The 24,069-nt window shown below is 46.4% G+C and overlaps 1 protein-coding gene across 3 annotated transcripts in view; it reads right to left on the bottom strand.

The window, feature by feature from the left end:
- The window catches only part of DPP6 (dipeptidyl peptidase like 6), an 821,668-nt gene that overhangs the window by 157,823 nt on the left and 639,776 nt on the right, over positions 1 to 24,069 (bottom strand). For all 3 annotated transcript variants that reach the window (XM_055334558.1, XM_055334556.1, XM_055334557.1), the window contains one exon: positions 3,682 to 3,763. In XM_055334558.1, coding sequence (XP_055190533.1) covers positions 3,682 to 3,763 — 82 coding nt within the window. The remainder of the gene's footprint in view (positions 1 to 3,681; positions 3,764 to 24,069) is intronic.

Below are 24,069 nucleotides of genomic sequence, written 5' to 3' on the forward strand. Positions count from 1 at the left end.
TCTGTTGTTGTGAAATGTCCTTGCAGAGATGACGTATAAGGAAAGGAAAGGATGTTTCCAGACAGACAACTCAATCGTGTTCTAGGTTAGCAGAGACAAGAGGGCACATAAAGAGACAAACATGCAGGGATGGGGATTCACGGAAAGATAAAAAAAGAAACTCAGAGGAGCTCTCAATGCACGCAGAGATTCATCGGCAGAGGAAAAAAGAAGAGAGTCACAGCCTGGGGAAAAAGTGTGAAGTCACTTCTGTTTTCACTGCCAATGGCTATGGACACTGACCACAGAAAGATGGGGGCGCTGAGCAAGGGGAAGAAGACATGTCCTCAACACTTTACATATATTTTCTCATTTAATTCTGTTAAATCTAGCCAAATCCATTTTTCTGTTTTCAGGCTCAGCAGGTACATCAAATTCTGAAAGCAACCATGTTTTCCATCATGAACAACTGAGCTCACAGACCAACACCATCCCAGACACCATCCCGGCAGAATGGAGGCATCCCCACGTCTGCGTTCCCCTTTCCTGTAACAGTGGGCCAACTGGGCAGGATTTATCACCTGTGATGTCATCTGCGGGTCCAACAGAAGTCACCCAAATGGGCAAAAGCCACTAACTGGAGGCCACAGAGAGGCACCAGGAAACATGCCGCTGGCCCAGTTCCTGGTGCTGCGTGCAGGGTCCCTGGGCTGACAGGGTCCCCCGGCCAAGTGCCTTGTTGAAGTCACTCCCTACGAGGAGGTGATGATGCTTGGAAAGCTCTCTGATGATCCCAAGCTGCAGCTGTGCTCTCTGCTCCCGAAGGAGAATTACTCATTTCAGTCTGACTCATTATAATTAGAGGAGATTTCCTTTGGGGAGCAGTATTTATTTTTTAAAATAAAATGTCAATGAGGATGCTGTTAGTGTTTGCATGGCCTGCTCAGGGGTTGCAGATTTCCTTTGACGAGAGAGTGAGCAGCAGGGGTCGCTGTGACCAGGGTGCGGGTCCCTAGGGTGAGGCTTTCCTGGGTGGGGGGAGGACAGTCAGGAGAGCACAGGATCCCCGGAGACACCGGTCAGCAGCCACAGCCCTCCAGCCAAAATACCCATTTTTGTAAATAGTTTTATCAGAATACAACCATGTCCACGTCTTTGTATATCACCTACACATGCTCTTGCTCTACAAAAGCAAAGTGGAGACATTGAGACCAAGGCCATGTGGGCTTGCAGAGCCTAAAGCATCTGCTACCTGACCCCTTTACAGAAAAAGTGTGCTGACCCCTGCTTGGGTACGGAGGACGCTTCAAGGGTGAGATACGTTGCCTGCTATACTCGGTACAAGATCTGTTAATAAAATCCCTAAAGTTAAAAAAAAAAAAGTTTAGAAACTCAAAACTTCCATGGGCACATTAGTACATTTTGGTACTAAGCCCAAATATTAGCAATTACCACTTGACTGAATGTTCATCTCCTTGGAGCAGAAAGGAAGCTGAACCTCCCGCACCATCAGTCACACAGACCCTGGCTACTTGCCTCCACCTGACTACATGGTGTTTAAGTGATTGAGGATCACAAAAATGTATTAGGTCATTAATCAATCCTCAACCGAGGAGAGACACATCAGTGGCAGCAAGACATCGCAGCAACAGGAGTTCGTGTCACTCCCGGGGAGATGAGCCCAGCCTCTCAGAGAAGCTGATGTGAACTCAGCTTTGTGGCCAGTTACTCTTTAAGGAGTTAAGTGTGATGACTCTGGAATCACTCACACCCACCCCAAACCCCCAGAAAGCGGGACACGAGTATAAACTCAATCATCCAAGAGGCAACAGGGCCTTCAGGCAGGGAAGGTAACTGGTCTGGAGGGTGAACAGTCTGGAGCCCCATCTGCCTCCGAAGTCCAGCCGCAGCCCTCATGTCATGCCTGCACACACATCCCCCCCCCCTTTGGCAAACTGTGGGGTGAGTTTTCTGTAAAGTGCACGCCGCTTCCAGAAGGTAGGATCAGGTTGTGCGGCCTCTGCTTCAAGGTCTGGCCTCTCCTGTGTGCCGATGTGAGGCGTGAGTCCCTAGGTTAGTGATAATCACTGGGTGACAAGGAGGGAGGCAGTGGGACTGTGGAAAGAGATACTAACCAGTGTGGGAGTCAGTGTCCTTCTCCTGATGTCTGTTAAGAAGGCTGCTTACCCTGAGCTCTTCCTCGAGCTGTGGGAGGAGGTTGGCGAGTGAGGCTGGCGCAGCAGATGCCCCAAGGATCACGGAGAGCAAGGGGAGCCTCTGCGGGGCAAGAGGTCACCTGTACAGAAGGACTTGGTGGATGTGGGTACCATTTGCTTCCCAGAAACAACTTCAGTCATGAGTGCAGAGGGATGTCGTCGGCTGCTGGAGACTAAGTCTTGAACACTCTGGGCTCCCTCCTGGAAGTTGCAGGTTCTCCCCGTGTAAGAGTTAGGTGCCTCTCAGGAAAGGTGAGCTTCATCTCCTCGCACTGACTGGGGATTGGTGTCTGCCTGCCACTGGGGATTGGAAGCCTCCTGACCTCCTTTCACTGGCTGACTCTTATTAGCTAAATCCCGATGGCTGCGTGTCTGGCGCCAGGGTCCTTTAGTAATAGCTAGGACAGTTCTGTGACCTAAATGCTCCTGTGTCTTTAGACCATTTCAAGGCAATGAAACTAATATGCAACCAAGGGAATATAATCATGTCACTGGGAAAAACAAGACTATTTTAATTTCTGAGACAGAACACAGACTGTCTAGTACAACCTCACCCCAAGCTTTTGAAAATAACCATTTTCTGTGTTATTTTAGGAAAAGAGTTTTTAAAATTCAGCTTCATGTAATCAGCATCAAAGACACGGTGAGCTGGACCCCGGCTGTGTCACCTGATCTCATGCTCCAGAGGCTTCCTGCAGAGGCCGCTACAATCTCCCGAAAGAAAGTGGAGCAGCACTGACATCTCTCACCCAGCTTTAAGTTAGGGTGAGGCTGGAGCCGAGACACACCCTAGAGATCATCCTATCCCAGCCTTTCACTCAACCTCTGGGCTCGCTGACTGCAGCCTGACAGCTGAGGGTTAGGATAACACCCAGGACCAGAACCCTCGTCTCTTAACTGTTGTTTGCTGTACACCAGCTTTGCCATTCACCGTTTCTTGAAACATCTTGGTTTCGCCAACCTAAGTGGGAATCCATGTGGGTGTCTGATCAGTGGAGCGAGCCATGAGGCTGTGCTTGCTTCATGCTGATGTCACTTACAGGAGCCTGGCCTCACAAGGGCCAACAAATCTACTTTCTCAAATAAAAGAACCCCCATAATCCTCCGAGGAACAGAGCCAGACTTCTGAGAGCAAAACAAAGAAGCTTTCAATAACGATTCTACTCATTTCTATTTATAATCCTTTTGACAAGACTTATCACCTTGACCTCACGGTAAGGCTGTCATCTACACAAGCTACACTCAGGGACCACTTTCAGGGCATTGGATCTGGGAACCAAAGCATGTGATGTTCCAACTTCAAAATAATTCCCCAACAAAAAAAAGAAATGTCCATTTTACATAAAATAATATTTTATGCAAATATTCTGTGTACTTTTCCCAAATTTCAGTGACACAAACACAGACATTGAGCATCACAGATTCAGCCCTGTGATGTGTGAACATCATCAAATTCAAACCCGGTCACTGAGCTTGATTGGCTTACCAGCTGCTGGCCTTTGGGACCCCAGCCTGCATATTGCAGTTTTGCATTGCTCACTTCTGGTGGGTCTAGACTTTGAGGATCCCTGTAAGAAAATAAATAATCAATCAATCAATCAATCAATCAACATAGTAGGAAACAAAAATGCTCTTACTCCCTTCTATATTATATGATTTTCAAGAGTTTGTGTTATTAAATAATGTCTCAGCCTCCATTAGATTTCTTCAGATGTACATAATTTACATGAAGCTGAAACAGGCCCATCACTGCTTAACCCAAATAGTAAATATTTATCAAGACAACACGCAGAGAGGTCTGTAGATCAATTATTAAAATATCCACACCAGTCAACATTAAAAATGGAAATGCATAGCTATGCAGTAACAAGTCCCCATGACTTCTAGCTCTATCTTGGGCTTTCCTGGTGGATCACTTTCTTTTTCTAGGCAGAATGCCAGGTCATCCTGACCTTCCAAAACCAGCAGCCTGTCCTTTGGTTTGTACTGTGGGGGAGGGAGGGAGAGAGGGAAAAAGGTAAGGGGAGAGGGAAGATTGAGGGAAAGTTTTTTTTTCCTTTCAAACATCACTTAGATTTTTCATTAATTTATTGATATTCAAAATACTATGCTAACAAAATCCTACTTTTTTTAAAAAAGATTTTATTTATTCACTCATGAGAGAGACACACAGAGAAAGAGAGAGAGAGAGAGACAGAGACAGAGACAGAGACACAGTCAGAGGGAGAAGCAGGCTCATGCAGGGAGCCCGACACGGGACTCGATCCTGGGACTCCAGAATTATGCCCTGAGCTGAAGGCAGGCACTTAATTGCTGATGGATCCCCAACAAAATCCTACTTATGTACTTAAATAAATGTCATAATGAATGAGTCATAATGAAAGAATGAGAAAACTTAACACTTATAAGTATAAAATATTTCAGTATATTTTGGAGCTACTTTTGTCTACAACACGTGGAAAAGATTCATTTTTATATTTCTTTCAGGTGTTGTATTATCTGTGTTCTGCTGCATAGGCCAGAGTGTGTCAGGTGCATACCCTCTCACGTGGCTATGATGTGTCTCATGCAGAAGGCATGGCTATGAACGCACTCATTCATCTACTGAGAGGCTGTGGCTGAATGGTCTTTGGAAACAGAAGATGCTGAATTTTAGGAGTTGCTTGAATGAAGGAGACGAGGCAAGGAGGAAGGGAAGTAAAGTGTAGGTACTGATTCTGGGCTTGAATCAGCAGAGAATTCTAAAGTAATTGCTTAATAACGCTACCAGAACAAAACAGAATAATACACTTAAGAGTAAAAAGTGCTGGGGAAGGCAAGATAGTCTCCAATACCCTAGAGTAGTTTTAGGTGGGGTCCCTGGGTGTAAAGAGATCATGGAAGCCCGAAGATGGGGTGATTAAGTACCAGGTAAGGGATGGCAATAATAACAGGACTCAGGTGGGAAGGCTGGGCAGTTAGAAGAATAAGGAAGGGGTCTCAATATTCCCAATTCCGAATGAATTTTAACAAACCTACCATTTGTATGTTTTTAACATTTCAAAATATTTCAATAACATGGGCAATTTCCTCTTTAACTGTGGGTAGGGAAAGTCTAAGGAGGACTCAAAATCTAGAAGCTATTAAAGAGTGATACATTTGACTGCATGAACGTTTTTAAATTATTTATATAACAAAAATATCACAAACAAAAGACAACTGACAAACTGGGAGAAAATATTCATAACCTATACCATGGACAAATAGCTAATATCTGTAATATATAAAAAAATACCCTAAAATATTGAGGTTACAAAAGACTGAAAAAAATAGAAATATGAGAAAAAGACACAAACAGACAACTCACAAAAAGGCTATAAAAAGTCCTCATAGGTTTTAAAAAGGACCAAGCAATGCAAAATTATAGAAATAGAAACTGAAATGACACTGAATTATGTTTTTCACCTATGAAACTGTTCCCCTTCCCAAAAGAAAGAAAAGTTGGTGAGGCTGAAGAAAAAGGCACCCTTGTACTTTGCTGGTGGGCATGAAAACTAGTGCAATCCTTTTAGAGGGAAACTTGGTAATACCTAATAAGATACATACTTAACTCTTGAAATAGAACACTTCTGGGAAGATGTACTTCCAATAATACAAAAATACATAATCAGAAGGTTATATTCACTGCAGCTTTGTAATGACAAAACATTGGAAACAATTTATGGTTGAAGAAACTATAGTACGTCCATACAATGGAATATGGTACAGATGTAAGAAGGAATGAAGACCTCCATAAACTGGCACAGAGTCATTTTCATGATGGAATATGCAAAGCTCAACAGACTATATCATGTGACCCAGTGTATAAGAAAAAAATATAAGAAAATATACATGTATCCTCACTTGTAAAAAAAAAAAAAAGAAATACAGGAAGCATAAACCTAAAACCAGAGGTTAGTTATGTATTGGGGGGGGGGCAGATGGGAAGAAGGAGGGATTGGTCATGAGGTGGCTGGATAAGGAAGGAGAAGCACTTCTCTGGGTATATTTATTGGCATAATGCCCAGTCTTAGACCATAGTAGAGTTTCACATACTTTTTGCATGCTCCAAAAATAAAACTAGTAATTAAAAACAGTCAGGATGTAGGGAAACCCAAAAAGGAATAACAACACCATAACAGAGCAAAACACTATTGTAAATGAAGCACAAAACTACATGGAAGGCTTTACTTTTCAACATTCCTCTGGTTATTCAGGGTCTTTTCTGGTTCCATACAAATCTTAGGATTATTTGTTCCAACTCTGTGAAAATGAACTCTGTGATGTTGGCCTGGAATCAGAGGTGTTAGTCCAAATTCATGATTTCTAATATGTAAACACATACATCCCAAAAAGTAGATATATGTGTATTCAGGGGTTACTGTGCACACATATATGCCCTTGCTCTGTTCACAGGCCTAGAACCAATGACCTCCAATAACAATGAGCACACTGAGTGCCCATATTGGTCTCTAAACACCATTATCCAATAAAAGTAAATAGGGCTCCTAGGAAATGTAACAGTATCTGAGCTGGAACAGGGACAATACAAGATAAATCTGAAACATCTTATGGGTCCAGAGAGTAAGGAAATACTCAAAAAAGATAGAGCCTAGTCCAAAGAATGGAGAAGCCAACCTGAAGGAATTTCTCAGGGCCAAAGCTGGGTAAGTCTGAGCAACAAGATAATTAACAACAGTCTCAGATTAACCCATAGAATAAAATCAACATCCATAAATCCATACTAATATACATAAGTAATCAAATACATAAAGCAGCTCTTCCTCATGAGGGAATTCCAATTAATAAGTGTAGAAAGAAGGAAGAAAAAAAGCATCATATATGTGGCATTTTCACCCACAATGCAAAACCTCACTTCAATCACAAAAAAACACCAGCTGAAACACCAAATTGAGACACACTTTACAAAGTGGCTGACCAATAATCTTTGAAAGCGTCAAGGTCATGACCAACAAGGAAAGACTGAGGAAATGTTACAGACTAGAAGGGATTAAGGAGAACTAACGTCTAAAGGAACGTGGGATTCCGAGACAGGAAGGAGGCATTGGTAGAAAAATAGGTAAAATTCAAATAAGTTGAATTAGTAACACAGTGCTAATTTTAATTTCCTGTTCCTGATAATCACACTGTGGTTTTAAAGCAAACTAACAATATTTCAAGAGTATAAGAAGTCGGGATAGGGATAGAAGAGATTTGTCCTGTTTTTGCAATCCTTTCTTTGCCCAAAATTACTTTAAAATAGAAAGCTAAAAAAATCCAAAAAAAAAGGAATAGCTTATATCTCATTGGTTATGAAAAATATCAGAAAGAAATGGAAGTGAGAGAATTTCCCTCTCAACATACTGAAAAAGGGGATCCCTGGGTGGCGCAGCGGTTTAGCGCCTGCCTTTGGCCCAGGGCGCGATCCTGGAGACCCGGGATCGAATCCCACGTCGGGCTCCCGGTGCATGGAGCCTGCTTCACCCTCTGCCTATGTCTCTGCCTCTCTCTCTCTCACTGTGTGCCTATCATAAATAAAAAAAAATAAAAAAAAACATACTGAAAAAGTCTTTGATATTTAGCACGGCACAGGGACTCAATACACGCATCTGAGTATGCAGATGAGTAAGGACAGACGGGTTATGGGGGTGGTTCTAAGAGGAAGGCCTTTCGCCTGTTTAAAGACAAACCTAATGAATTAATTTGGTCTAAGTTTACCTAGAATTTTCCAAGCCTGGAGCACAGAGTAAGAAATGTTCAAATTCCATATTCTCACTGAATATTGGAATTCACTTGGTTAGGTAATGATTTCCAGGAGGTGTCTGGGATAATGGGGAACAGCGGGAGATTAGCTTCCCTCTAATCTAATAAGTGTAAATGCCCTAAAAACTAACTGGAAATGCAATCTCCAAGTGGATGAAGTGCCCCAGAAGATTTCATGAGCACCTGGCCAGCAACAGGATGACCATACTTGCATCCCACCTTTGTTACCTTCACTCCTTCTCTAGAGCTCACATATGTTCCCTTCCCCTCATCGCTAGCGTGTTAGACACATTTCTACAGCATGAAGACAGCAAATGCTAAGGGGAAGAGTGTGAGCTCCGGCCCCATGTCACACAGATCAGTCACTGGTGCAAATCTTGGATTAGCCTTAACGAGGAAGGTGGATAATAGTTATCCTTTCCCCCACAGAATGGTTGTGAAAATGAAGAGAAACAGCGAAATGTTACTTTATAAACTCTAACACACCCTGTAGAAGGAATTTTTATTTTCCTAGCTAGTGAACCCTGGTAAGTTAAATGCCCGAAGTGAGTTGCAGAGTTGCCTCAGTCTATCTTTAGGAAAACATCAGAGTGCACGCACCTCACACAGGGTGGAAAGAGCTAAGAGGCTATAAATGTAATTCTGAATTCTGCCATTAACCAGCGGTAGGGTGTGGGGTAATAGAGAAACTTAACCTAAGTTTGTTTTCTCATGTATAAAATGAGAATAAAAATGCTTCCTTCACAGGATTGGATTTAATGATCTACTGCATGTGAAAACAGGTAGTAGAGAGCTTACTGAGTAAATATTCAATAATGCCACTTTATTCGTTGGTAAACTGGTAAATAATTAAGTTGATTGTGCAAACCACTATGTATATGTAACTTTAACAAAAGGTCCAATGATGTATCAGACATGAGGATAATTTTTTTTAATAAATTAATTTTTTATTGGTGTTCAATTTACCAACATACAGAATAACACCCAGTGCTCATCCTGTCAAGTGTCCCCCTCAGTGCCCGTCACCCATTCACCCCCACCCCCCACCCTCCTCCCCTCCACCACCCCTAGTTCGTTTCCCAGAGTAAGGAGTCTTTATGTTCTGTCTACCTTTCTGATATTTCCCACACATTAGACCTCAGCAATGAAACACCTTGATTCCTGTATTATGTGGGGGTGGGTTTAGGGACCTCAATCCTCAACCCTGCTCACTTGTTTCTATGAAATAAACCTATATTTTGCGTGGGAATAAGATGGTATAAGATTCATTTGTTTTCAAGTTACAGTGGATTTCAGGGTGGTCTCTTTGACTTTCCCTCCCCTGTGGGGTCTCTTCTTCAATAACTCACCAGGTGGTCATCTATCCTCTGCTCAAATTTCCCACTGAATGGCTTTCCTTGCATAATTCTCTGCCCCAGCCTAGCAAGTGCCCAGCCTGGGTTTTTATGCTTAGCCCACCCCCTCATATAAACATCTAGGCTACTGCAAACTAGCAGAGAAAGCAAGAAGCCAAGTGCAACTCTAGTCAGCTGGGTTTGAACAGTCACTTTCTCAACCATGATTCCAATCTTTCCTGCTTTCCTAACCTCCGTTATCTGGAAATAGGGCTTTATTTGCAAATAGGCTCTTTGCAGATGTAACCAAGTTAAAATAAGGCCATTCTCAATTAGGCCGGGCCCCAATCAAATTGAATCCTAATCCCCTTTATTAGAAGAGGAGAAGACACAGGACAGACATAGGGAGAAGCCTAGGTGACAATGGAGGCAGAGACTGGGTCCATCAGAAGCTGGAGGGAAAGAGGAAGGATCCTTTTCTACAGGTTCTGAGGGAGTGTGGCAGCCCTGCTGATGCTTTAATTTGGACCCCTGGCCTCCAGAACCCTGAGGGAATGAATTTCTATTGTGTTAAGTCACTGGGGTTTGTGGTAATTTGTGATTGCAGCTCCAGGATATGAATGTACCCTTCATTTCATAGATAAACTGAGGCCCAGAGTGGGAAGTGCTTTGTTCAAGGACACAAAGCTGATCACTTTTTGACTAAAGATGAATCTCCTGCTTTGGCCGAGGGAGAAAAAAAAATCTCCAATTGGTTTAAGGAACAAAGTAGAAAGACCTTCAGAGAGCAGAGCAAAAGTAGTCCCTGAGGAAGTTTTCTCTGCAAAACATGGTACCCACCTGGTGGTGCTTCCTTGTGGAGCACGTGCTCCTATCAAGGGGGAAGTCCTGGGTTCCTCCTTCCTGCACCGAGGACCGCTAGCAATGCTCTCTGCATGAAGGTCATTGCCATCAAATGATTTCCTCTCATGAACTGGATTATTCTGCTGTTTTTTAGGTGTGTGTGTGTGTGTGTGTGTGTGCATGCACGTGCACGTGTGCATGCATGTGCATATACGGTAATGCATAAAGGTATATTTTTATTTGTTTTGTGGTCGGTTAGTGCACCCCCCCCCCAATTTTCTGTCTTTTTAAAACTTTATTCATTTATTTTAAAGATCCATGGCAGGCTCTGGGATAAGTCATCTCCAGGAGATGGACTGGTAGAAAAAATGATTAAGGAAGAATAAAATGATCTGGACTTACCATATCTCAAAATAAGCAATTCATTCTAATTTTGCTTATTTGAGCAATAAACAAAACAGGGCATCAGTCATGTTGGATTTTGAAGAGTAAATTATTACAGCAAAGTTCATTCACTTATCTTTCTAAGTTGGTTAAAGGGATTGAAAAACTTCCCAACAAAAACAGCATTTGGAAAAGTAAAGCTAAAAATTATTTTTCTGGCTCCTAACCCTTTTGTGGCTAAAGACACCCCAAACTAGCATTTCAACATCAAATAGAATGTGTTTTCTGAGTATTCCTATATGCTTGGCATGGCGGGTAGTTTAAAAATATAAGACACACTCCCAGTCCAGGACAGTGTCTGGCTCATCATAGATGCCCTTAAATATTAACTGAATAATGAGTAAAATGGATGGATGAATGGATACATACGTGGGACCTCATCTCATCACTACCTGCTGATTGGTTAGGGTCAGTGATACCTTTAAATTCATGTAGAACTTAGAGAGTCATGGTATCAGTTCTTACACTTAATCTTAAATTACATGGTTAAATTCTTGAGGGCAGGAATCGTCGTAGGCATCAACCCTTACTGGGCGGCCAACACATCCTACCATTGCTATCTATGAAGTGTCTCCATATCTATGGGGTACCAGACGTTCCTTCCTTAGGAAATATTTGATAGAGAAGTTCTGCTGCAGAGCCACTCCAGCCACTGAAAGATGATGGGGTGGCTCACTGAAATGTTTGTGACATCTCCCCCATCCAATTCAGGGGACACTTCAACACTTATGATCACAAGTACGAGTGCTAAATAAAGTCACACAGAAATTATTTTAAGTAAAGAGGGGCTTGTGATGTACTTGTTACTGTATCCTCAGTTGTAGGCACGGGCTCAATAACTTCTGTAAAGCAGAAGTAAAGCAGGAAATGAGACAGGAGTGGGCAGGGTCTGGAGCATTAGCCAAATGACAAAGCATATTTGGCGGGGGTGGGGGGTGGTGGTGGTGGTGGTGATGAAATGTTGGAAAATTGAATGAGGGGATGGCTGTACAATTCTGGGAATATATAGCCACTGGCCTGTATGGTTTAAATGGATGAACTGCATGGTGTATGAATTACAACATGTCCATAAAGCCAGGGAAGGGGAGAGAAGGAGGAGAGCAAGAGGAGGATGAAGAATGGGGAAACAGGGAAAGAGCAGGAGGTGAGGGGCAGGGAGGGGGAGGAGGAGCTCTGGCCATGGCCACAGCTGCCTTCCGAACATGAAGCCTCCTCTGTAGATGAGGTTTAATGTTATATCCACATCACCTCCTAGTGATTTAGTGCCACACCTTCAAGCTCTGGATGCTTCCTCAGGATGTGCTCCCTGACTTGGCATTCCTGCCCTGCCTACCTGCACAGGGCCAATCATCCCATAGGAGACAGTAGCAGGTGGCCAGCCTGAGCAGGGCTGGGAAGGGGACCCCATGCCATCCTGCTGGATGGCAATGGACAAAAGACTGCTGGATTATAAAGTCTTGGGATAAGGTGGCATTCATAGATAATACGAACAATATTTCTTGGAGTTTCTGAGATTTAGCAGTTCATCAAGCAACAGGGAGATGGACAGATTGTCAAATTTCAAGGGCACGCACACCCCCCCCAAAAAAAAACCCAAACAGAATGAGAAGAATAGAATGTTTCATTATAAACTCACAATTCTGCAGGTCCCCAAACACTCTTGTAGCCACCAGCGAGCATCCTGGCGGACTTGGGGGAAAGCCACATGTCGTTTCCTCTTCCTATACTTAAAACCTTTGTATTTACTGTTTCTGAAAGGTTTTCATAACCAATATATATTTTCTCTTCAGTTGCCTCTTCCAAGAGGAGCTGGGAAGAGCCCAGCTGGGATATTTACAAGGAACGATAGGACAGTTTGGAGGTTTCCCATGAAAGGTTTAGGCTGTAAGAAGCTGTGCAACCTATGCAGAGGCCATACAGGACAGAAAGCTTTGTGTCTCACATATTAAGAAGCAACTTGGAACATTCCTTACGGTTAAGCTTGCAGACAGCTGAGATGAGGAAGGTGGCCTTTTGCATGGTGAGAACTTGGACAACCTCTGTGTATACGATCTTCAAGAAGGTCCACATCTGAATTTCAGGACCAAGTGTATGTGGTATAGTTAAAAAATGCATATTCAATATACCCATTATATTCAAAGCATAAACTGCAGAGAGAAGACTCAGCAAAACCTTCTGGCCTGTGGTACAAATGGGGTTTCCCAAACATGGCCATAGCAATATTTCTGGTCCCAAATGCTTTTTCTAAATCGTGATGCTCCCTGAAGATGAAGTCTATTTCCTCGAAACTGACTGAGGCCCTCAGACGGCATCAACGAGCAGAAGGCAGCCCAATTCCTCTGCCAGGCTCCTGGGGCTGAGTCACGAAGGCAATAACGTGCTCCTTGTTTCCCTTCTTTCGCAAGTGCACCTGTTGGAATGCAGCCACCATGCTACAAGGCAGCCCAGGCCAGCTGGAGGATCACACTGAGGGGTTTCAGCCAGCAGACCCAGCTGAGGTCTTGGCCAACAGCCACCATCACCTGCCAGCCTCTTGACTAAGTCCAGCCCGGAGCCTCCAAGCTGCCCTGGCTGCCACCCAGTGAAGCCAGCATGGGCTGTTCCTGTTGAGCCCAAAGCAAATGGCAGATTTATGAGCAAAACAAATACTGCCAGTTTCAAATCATTCCATTTTGGGGGTAATTTGGTATTCAGTCATAGTACCTGGATTGGAACATCCAGCATGAGTGCTGTACAGAGAAAATAAGAAGAAAGTACGGTACAGAGTGGGGTTTAAGACGGTTGGGACAAAGGGATCTTCGTGGTGTCATCTGAAAGGTGCAGGCACTGCACATCTATATAAAGAGCAAAATCCCCTCCCTGTGTTTGCAACACGCTCCCAGCAATCAGCCAACCCCTCTCAATGGATACCTCTTGCTTTCCTTCATTCTTCCCCCTGTAGTAGCCCTCTCCCACTCTCCCTGAACACCTCCCATTACTTGATCTTGGCTTTTTTATTTGCACATCCATCATTGATACCTGAGTGGTTAAGGGCCAGGGAAACGTCACTGGACTCATTTGTAGTGGGGACGACAAAGCCCACCTCTTGGGGGGTTCTGAGGGTAAATTAGATGACTCCTGTAAGGCGCTGTCAGTACTTCGTTCAGCAGGCTGCAAGTCTGGTGTGTAAGAATGCGTCACGCGTGCCATGAAGGAGCTGGTTCATGTGTCTCTAACCGGTCCAGAGCCTGCCTGCATCCTGAGTGCTGAGGGAGGCACTGAAGAAGGCAGGTTCCTGGTCTCTGTCCCTGGTGCGCTGTGCACAGAGAGGGACATCTTATTGCCCTGTCCTCTCTGTTGTCTTCAGTAACATCTCTTCTGTGCACCCAATGGCTGGCCCCGGTCTGCTCACACGTCACAGCCTCCCTGCAGCGGGCGGAGGTCGTGTACTCCATTTGGTTAAGTGCAGGTGGTATGTGCAGCTTCTAGGAAGCGTCCTACGATGGAGGGGGCATGCTCTTCCGCCCTGTGTTCTCTCCAGCTAGCTGAAAGTCCTGAGCAATGGGCAGACCCGGGGCAGCCACCAAGGACTGAGGAGGAGGCCACCAGGCTGGAAACAAGGCGGTGGGGCTGGCTCCCTTGCCCTCTGGGCTCAAGCCTGGGTCCCCCGCACGTGAGGCAGAGAACAAGCTGGACTTTGTATAAGTCCTTGTTATTTTGGGTTTTCTGTCCCCTTCCTCCAAATCTGACCAGATCATGCCTAGTTCTGGATGGATCCTAGAGAGATACACTTTTAAAGCTCTTCAGATGTCTTAAAAATAAACCAACGGTTGAGAATTGGCCCAGCTAAGTGCCTGGCGTCTGCCTCTCATGAACTGCACCGTGACAGTGTGGGCTGCCCATGACTCCCAGGGTGAGCTCCGGGAAGGCGGGGGAGCAGGGCACTGCCATGCAGCCCCGGGGGCCTGACCACACGTACGATCCACACGGGTGCAGGCAGGGCTCTCGGGCTCTGTGTGCCAAGGTCCCTGACAAATGCTCCTTCTGACCAAGAAGAGCTGGGTTTGTTACCCGAAGACACTAATGAGGCCCTTTGAGGAATTATTTTAAACCAATGTAACTGTGTATGTTGGTAGTAAAAATACAACAAAACAAAACAAAACTTCACAAGGATAAATTTGACCAAAGAAATGGAGGAGCCAGACGGCATGACGCCTCCAGCAGCTTGGCGGGGTGGGGTGAGGGGGAGCGGAAAGTAATAATAAAGGACCCAACAGGATAGATGAAGACAGATAGGATCTTTGGAGCCAAACCGATTCAGATTGTATAGCCAGGAAGCAAGGCGGGGCGTGGGGGGGGCCCTGAGCTCTGGCTCCGTGCCCCCCCGCCGGGGCTCCCCCACCTCTCCCCTAGAGAACACACTAGCTCAGGAGCTCGAAGTCTGCAGAGAAAGGCCTGAAAGACCCCACTAATGATCTGGGGGCTGCCCCCGAGTAGTCCTGTCTCCCCTTCTGCTGCTTTGCCCCTCTTGTCATCCCTTTCCACCTGCTTTGTCATCCCTTTCCACTCGGAAGGCATAATTTAGAACTTCCACATTTTTTTTATCCAACCTGGAAGCTTATTTTCAGAATCAGGCCTGAAACAGGCTCGTTATTCAGAGTTGTGTTTTGCGGCAGATGCTCCAGGACAGAGTCCATGGTGCCAGCTGGGCTTCGCGGGTGGATGCAGGACGAAGCCTCCTGGGCTCATACTCATTGGAGAGGCCCTCGGCTGCCTCCCACTCGCTCATTCCAGCCTTTTCCCCAGGGCTGCCCTGCCCAGCTGTGAACTGCGAAGGCTGAGCCAGAGACTGAGCACGAGTACTGTGCCCAACTGGGAGGGAAGACTGGGTGCTCACAGGAAGGGGCCCAGCAGGCTGTCCGCAGCCTCCCTGATGTGCCTGCCCTGCACTGGGACCCCTCACTGGAACCCTCCACTGCCTCCCCCAGACCCTCCAATGGGATCCTCCACTGGGACCTGCACTGGGATCCTCTAATGGAACCCTCCACTGCCCACCCCTGACCCTCCACTGGGACCTGCACTGCCTCCTCACTCCCAATGGGACCGTGCTGCAGGCACCTGAGCCCTGCCCTGGCTGGCCCTGTCCTATGTGGGCCTGGCTCTATGGGTGGCAGCCTCCACACCATGCGAGGAGTCCCGTTGGGGGTGTGCTGGGCCCCGGGGCACATGGGGCGGGGAGGGCACCGGGGCTCAGGAGCAGTGGACATGCTCTGAGCTGCACATCTACATGTCTGGGCTGGTCCTCTATATCTTCCCACCCTTCCTCTGTTTTCTGTATCCTGTTCCTCTCTCCACCTTCCTCTGCTTCTCTCTCTCTTGCATTTTCTGGAAAATGTTTTTACCTTTGTCTTTAAGCCTTGCTGTTGGGTTTTCATTTCTGTCATATATTTTTAATTTCTAGGAGCTCTTTGTTCTGGAATTTAAAGAACCACCATTCCGGGTTGTCTCATGAGAGTGATGCATTCTCTCCGTGAGGATGTTGATAAGAGGCTTTGTCCCCACATTTTCTTCTCCTTGCCTGAGGAATTCCAGACAAATGGTGATTCTACTCTGAGCTTGGGACTGACCAGCAGATGGGCAGTTCCGAAGAGCATGAGAAGCGTTTCCTGGCCCTTTCTGTCCCTGACATTGGGATCCTCTGGGGACAGTCCCTAGGGTGAGGACCCTGGTGGGCAAGGTGGGGCTGCTGCTCATCCGAGAGGAGGAAAGGGGAATTGGGGTCTCACTGCCCGCTGTACATGAACCTCCATCCCTGACTTGGACCTCAGAATGCTCCCCATGTTCCTGTCTCCGGAGCCTCTGTTTTGTCCTCTCTGGGAAACAAACCTCCTGTCTCCTGAGGACTTGTCGAAGGGAACTTGGGGTTCTGATGGCCTCACAATTTTCAAATCGTATTTGTTTCTCTTGCACACCCCCTCCTCAGCTTCCAAAAGCACCTGGAGGGGGGCACCTCTCATCAGAGGTGATGTTCTAAAGATCTGATGCATCAGAATGGAAACCACAGCCAACCAGGACAACCAGGACAAACACCACAGGGTGGTGGCCCTAGCAGAGCGCCACCTCTGCCACGGGTGCCGAGGGCCACCTGGGGTCCTCAGGAGAAGCCAGGTCATGCCTGGCCTGGGAATCAACTGCCTTATGTTTCGTCAGCACAGCTCCCACCCCTCCTCTGTGCTGAGACTCAAAGTCTGGTTGCCTCCTCCTCTTCTCTGCTCCTCAGGAGTTTACACCTTCACTTTTTTTTTTCATTTTCTGTAGTATCAGTGGGGGTCTGAGGACACCCGAAAGTAGTGGAAGTAGCTCTGTTGTCTTTGCCTGGAGTTCCCACCCACTCTTTCCAGAATCCCTTGTTGAGTCATACTAAGCGTCAAGCCTGACAGGCTCAAAGGTGGGCAGTGACCCAGGGAAGTCACCAGTGATGCACAGGTGCAGCCCTGCTGCTGTCGGCCCAGGGGAGGGCTGGAGTCGGGGGAGCTAACCCATTTGGGCACGTCAGGGGAGACTTCCTCAGGGATGCAACAATCTAGGGGAGATAAGAATGCTGAGTAATAATCGTCCAAGCTGTGATTCCTAGAGGTGAGTGTGGGTGGAGGAGCGGGTTGAGGAGGACAGTCTTCAAGGCAGAGGGATGAGCCTGTGAAAGAGCCACACGGTGCAGGGGACTGTGGCCAGGATGAGACTGGAGGCAGCGCTGCTGGGACAGGAGGCCATGCCTCAGGCTGAGACTGCTTCTCAGTCTGGATAAGTGGCCGAGTGGACACAGGCACCTGATGGTCGCCCTCAGCCGGCTGTGCCTCAGGAGCCAGGGGTGCAGAGTGCAGGCGGTGCCTTCCTCGCTCTTCCATCTTCCTGCCTGCCCACCACAGTGCACCAGCGCCTCCTGTCCTCATGCCCGAGGCCTGCAGACTACGGGAACCTCTGTCTCTCCGACCTTCTGTATTTGCCTCACGGTAGGCATTTTATAACCCGTGACCTCATGTTTCCATGTTGTTTGCATTTACGTGTGGTCAAAAGTAAAGGAGAAGCTTTTTTGCAGACAAAGCCTTATTTACTCTGTGCTCTGTAGTGCTAAGGACAGGTGATACCAAATAATAAATCATCTTCAGCCCCAGGGGGACTGAGGGCCCTGCTGCTTCAAGTCTGAAAATGGTCCCAGCCTACAGGGGCTGTCCCTGTGTTTACTGGGTTCTACATTATTACTCTTGCTTTCAATAGAACATCTCTTTATCCACAGAATTCATGAAGCTTCTCGTATGATAATTGGTCTGCCCATGTGTGCGGTTTCTCCAACCACATAGGAAACCTGAGAATTAGAGCGATCTCCTTTTTCCCCATAATCCACCCATAGTACCAGGTTTTCTGTGAGGATATGTGCTTTGGCTGATTAAGGACAGATAATTAACTGGTCACTGTCAACCTCCTAAATCCCTCCCTGGGGAAGTGGGAAGTATGAGTATGATTTCTGCATGACTGTCTCCATGCATGCAAGATCATCACACCTTCAGAGACTAAGAGATTTGCTGCTTCTTTTTTTTTTTAAGATTTTATTTATTTATTCACGAGAGACACACACAGAGAGAGGCAGAGACACAGGCAGAGGGAGAAGCAGGCTCCATGCAGGGAGCCCGACATGGACTGGATCCCAGGTCTCCAGGGTCAGGCCCTGGACCGAAGGCGGCGCTAAACCGTTGAGCCACCCGGGCCGCCCCAGATTTGCTGCTTCTTTTGCTACATTGTGCAAAACCTCCTTTGAATTCACAAAAAAAAAAAAAAAAAAAAATCCCGAAGAAGGATTACAGAGTGAGGTTTGAACACCTATGCCAACAAAAATTGTTTATCATCTATCTGCAGGCCTCGTAGGGGAAGTGGTTCTTCAACAAAGACCACATGGGAATAAAGCACACACAGTAGCCTCACAAGGGCAGAGAGGAGCATGGCTCCCCTGTGCTCAGCTACTGATCATTTCCTATAATTAATATTGATATTTGTTAATTATAACACAACTGAGTCTATCAACACTACACATCTCATCAGTCCATCTCTTGGAACCCTGTTCTTATTCCTGTAGACCTCGGTCCTATTACTCCAGATCCTTTGAGACACTTGCTTTCTCTTCTTATAACTTTAACACTGACTGAGTTTACTTCTTTAGTATAGAAATCTTTTTTTTTTTTTAAATTTTTATTTATTTATGATAGTCACACAGAGAGAGAGAGAGAGAGGCAGAGACACAGGCAGAGGGAGAAGCAGGCTCCGGAAGCCCGACGTGGGATTCGATCCCGGGTCTCCAGGATCGCGCCCTGGGCCAAAGGCAGGCGCTAAACCGCTGCGCCACCCAGGGTTCCCTAGAAATCTTTCCCTTGGCGATCTTGGAGTCTGTACTGACCTGGGAGTCTGGCGATGGCGGTCGCTGACTTGCAGAGGACAGTAGCACCTCAACCGTAGGACCACACTGCCCAGTTGCAATGCAGCTCCGCTGTTGACCTGGACCTGGACCACCCTTCCTTCCCCACACCTGGGTCTTTCGTACGTAAAGGGGGATGTGATAGTCTTTACACTATAGGCCTACTGAAAGCTGTCCAGGCGCTCACAACAGTCTCTGACAGAGAAACCTCTGTATAACTGAAATCCATTTTTTGGTTATGACCGAATAAAATTTCTGGGTTCAGGAAATAACTTTTTGAAAAAACATGGCTCCTTAAATAGTTCCACCTGTTGGTAGATAAAAAGAAAGACACCTTGAAAATCTGGACAAGTCTTCACAAGAATCCTTGGCATTTCCCCCATCTAAAAGCCTGGTCCTTAAATTCTGTGGGTCACTGTCATAGGCCTGCAGGAATCAGTTGGAAAATATTTCATGTATCATTTCACGTTACAGACCACTGTATGGGCAGCAATGGCCTTCCCACAGCTCTGGCTTTTTATGACAAATGGATGATTTGAGATTATTTCAGGTTGACTTTCACTGGGAGGGGCAGGTAAGGGGTTGAAAGCACTTGACTTAAATTAGGCATTTCTCTTTTTAGAAGGATTCTTCTCCTCCCCCAAATAAACACACATGCGTGCCCACACACACGTGCAAAGACACACACTTGTCACTCTTCTCCATGGACTGGAAAAACAACTTTTACCCAAGAGCGAGTGCTCTGCTTTGTGGCAAACATCATCTCTTCCATTCTAATGCTATTTACTGGCCGGTATTATGTTGGTGACAAATCAGGAGGAGACAATCTGATGTAACTACAGTCAATTATTGTTTTGTCCACATGAAGATGATAAGTGCATCTGGGAACTCAAAATAATAATGAGATCGCTTTCACAGAAGGCCTTTCTCTCTCTGGGTCCCAAATCATGCCAAAAATAGCAGTGGGTGCCAAAAAGTCAAGTTACCTGGGTTAGCGCTGATGAAATGGGAATCTTGCCGAAAACAAGGAGCTAGCGATGACTGAAGGCACCTAAACACTGAAATAAACATTTCCTGTGGCCAAACACCACATTGTTTGGCATCCGTGAAATGCTGAGGATGAAGAGATGAGGTCGGGCATCATAGCTACCTATAGCATGGACGCCATCCTCATCAACAAGGCCTGTATGCACTCCTTACTGCTGGGTGGTAAGAACCAATGGTTCTCTCTTAAGGACATCTTTCTTTTATAACTTTTAGTTGACTTTGGTTACATAAACTTTTATGGCCTTCCTGTTGTGCACATATTTACCGGGTTAATGAGGAAATGATAGGATGTAACCCCCCTACCCATGTCTGCACCCAAACTGCTTGGTGTGTTTTATGAAGACGGCTGAAAGAAACCAGGCTAAGCCAGTCAATGAAGGGAATCAGACATGGCACTGGCAGTGTTGCAGTGTCCTCCAGGAAGGTTTGATGCCTGGAGTACACCTCTTGGAGAGGCTACTACGGGTGGGGCCTGGCCATCAGCTCGGCACCCATAGACACCCTATGTGCTTGGCGTGTGGATTCCTATCTATCTCTTAGGAATAGGTGCACCTTAGCCAAGTTCAGAATTGATGTAACCGAGAAAGGTAATTTGTTCATTTTTTTAAAAACTATTTATCTATTTATTTAAGAGAGAGTGCATGTGCGGAGGGAAGGAGAGAGAAACTCAATCAGACTACATGCTGAGCCTAGAGCCCAATGTGGGGCTTGATCCCATGACTCTGAGACTATGACCCGAGCTGAAATCAAGAGTCAGACACTCAACAGACTACACCACTCAGGCGCCCCTAATTTGCTAATTTTTTATGAGAAATATAACAGGCCAATTGGCCTGAGTGCTCATGTTAATGAATTGGTTGAGTGAAATTGTGATCAGAAGGTAGCTGGCGAGCCGGACAGAGTAGGCAGGCAGCTTGAAGCAGCCCCATGTGGCAAGGACAGCTTTTCGTCTGGCAATCAGGGGTGGTCGTTGTCTTTCTGCCCCTCTGGGCTTCTTGATCTGCACACTGACCTTTTGATTCACCCAAAATGTCTTCAGAAGGGTTCAGCCCACCTGCTCAGATTTCCATTTCCTACAAAATAATCATGAGAGTTGTGGGTACAGTCAGGTTCCCGAGCCACACAACCTCAGATGAACACCTGGACTATGCCTGCAGGAGCTATGGCAGTCAGAGCCACAGGATTTCAGCAACTCTTAAAAGACAATCTTTCTCCCTTTCCCTTGGGGTTCTGGGTGGGGGGCAATGGAGGGTGGTTACTTTTAACCTTATGTACGTTCAACACACATAAGTATGAATTTTAATGCAAATGTATCTGTGTAACCTCTGTCTTTCCACAGCCCTACGACGATTCTGACAACCCACCTGAGCAGTTACCTTTAGCCAAATTTTAGGAACAAGGAGAAGGAGGCCAGTTACACGGGGGGGCAGACTGGCAGAGAACCCAGCTCCGTGACCTTCAGCCCAGGTTCATCAAGATCACCTCCACCGAGGCATATAGCTCTTCACTTCCTCATGGGTCAGAGACCCTCAGAGGGGATTCTCTACCAAGAAATGGCACTTCACTGCCTCCAAACCACCAAGGGCCCCTCCCCCAGGCAGTTACAGCTATCTTGACAGTTGACAGGCTGTTTGGTTTGATGAGGGCTGGAGCAGGGCTCGCCTGGAGCTGTAGTCTGAGACCACGGTGACACACAGGGTCCCTTAGGTATTTCCTCGTCTGACCTCTTAGAATGTTTGTATGTAATGTGAAATGATGTGAAACTTTATTTTGATAGGGGCCAATTATTTGCTTCAGATATCTTTCATTTTTCCTATCAAAACAGGAAAATAGCACCAATGATTATTCTCTGACTGATGTCAAACTGCACATAGGGGTACTTGGGTGCCTCAGTGGGTAAGCATCTGCCTTTGGCTCAGTGCATGAGCCCAGGGTCCTGGGATCGAGTCCTGCATCGGGCTCCCCACAGGGAGCCTGCTTCTCCCTCTGCCTGTGTCTCTGCTTCTCTCTGTGTCTCTCATGAATAAATAAAATCTTAAAAAAATTTTAAAAAAACACCACATAAACTGCAGAAGTGTCTCTTAACATCATTCAAAGACAGGACGTGCAGACTCACTTAGTGAGCAGTGGCACGGGGCAACGTCCCCACCTTGGGCTTCTTTCCTGTTTTGATAATGCTGGTCACTGGGTCATCTCCAGTCTCACAGCTACTCAATGCAGTCCTTACTATGAGCTTCACTTTTTTAAAAAAATATTTTATTTATTTACTTGAGAGAGACAGACAGAGAGACAGAGAGCATGTGCAGGGGGAGGGGCAGAGGGAAAAGCAGAGTCCCCACTGAGCAGGGAACCCAACGCAGGGCCATTCTGAGGACTCTGAGATTATGGTCTGAGCCAAAGGGAGACATTTCACTGACTGAGCCACCCAGGCGCCCCTGGTCTATGAGCTTTAAATCACACTCAACACAAGGAGGAAGAATGAACCTACATAAAGTGAATGACATGACACTCAGTCCATAATTCAGCTGGATTCTAGTTAGGCTGAGATGCCATGGAAGGTGATGTTACAAAGAGGGCGCTACACCTGGAGCAGGAGAACCAAGGTGAAACCATGGTCGACCACTAGTGGTGAGCCCTGGAGCAAGTTGCTTCAACTCTGGGTCTCAGTTTTCTCATCTCTGAGGTGGAGAAATGACCTACGCCCCCTCATCATTGTGAGTACCAAATACAAAATGATATTGTACGTCTCAGTCCCAAATGTGATAAGGGCTTACTGACGTGTACGTGTATTTGCACATGCATTCATTCATTTCCTCCCTCATTCATACGTGAGATAAGGGATAAGGATACAGAGAGAAACTTGGGCCTTTATGCTGGACTGTCAATGACAGGGTTTGTACAGATCTGCACAGGAGAATAAAGAAGCAGGCAGATCTCAAGAACACAGCAAGCGTGATGAAGGGCATGGCTTCTCCCTGGTGCAAAGGGTGTGTCCTGGGAAGAAGAATCTGGAAAAAAATGGACAAAGGACAGAGTGGTTGGAGCCCAGCATGGTATCTGGATGTTGCATGGTTGGCAGCAGGGAACTACTGTAGTTCTGGGACAGGATGATACATGAAGCATGAGCACCAAGGGCTGCCCTCTGAGGCGGGCTGCATGGGAAGGGGGCAGGCAGGGTCTGGGGCTACGCCAGACATGCCCAGGTAGGGGGCGGTGGCCAAGGCCGTGGGCCTCCCAGTAGGACCTTCACAGGTGGGTAGCTTCAGTACTGGGTGAGAAACTCCAGTTCTCCTATCACCTGTCATGATATGCAGGGCTTATATGAGCCCTGGGTTTAGACTTTTTCTCTCCTTTAAGAAATGTTACCTTACGGGGACAGCTGGGTAACTCAGTGGTTGAGCATCTGCCTTCAGCTCAGGTAGTGATCCTGGGGTCTCAGGATCAAGTCCCACATCCGGCTCCCTGTGTGGAACCTGCTTCTCCCTCTGCCTGTGTCTCTGCCTCCCTCTCTGTGTCTCTCATGCATAAATAAATAAAATCTTAAAAAAAAAAAGAAATGTTACCTTATGGTCTGTGTCGGCTGTTTCTGTGGGGGGCCCGGGGGAAGCGTGTGTGAGCACTGCTCGGTAGCCACTCCGAGCACTTCACCAAGTCAGTGGAAATTTACATTAGGGCCACAAGGTGCTGAATCCGAGTCAGTAGGCTGACAGCTGTAAATAACTTGCCCTTCACTGGGAACCTGGTGTCCAAACTTCTGTGTTTATGAAAAAAGGTTAATGCTCCAAAGGTTTAGCGCTCCCACTTTCTCCCAATGGGCGTCTTCATCAGTCTTGCAGGATGTAGAAAACAGAGAGCTACCGGCTGGGGTTAAATTGAATTCCGTGCAGACAGGCAGAAGCATGTGCTTTGCAAGGCTTCTTTTCAGTCTGGGCACCTGGCCCAGGGCAGTGTGTCGACCTTGCTCCTGAGTGTCTGCTGGCTG

Source organism: Nyctereutes procyonoides, unplaced genomic scaffold (assembly GCF_905146905.1).
Source record: "Nyctereutes procyonoides isolate TBG_1078 unplaced genomic scaffold, NYPRO_anot_genome, whole genome shotgun sequence".
Lineage (NCBI taxonomy): Eukaryota > Metazoa > Chordata > Mammalia > Carnivora > Canidae > Nyctereutes > Nyctereutes procyonoides.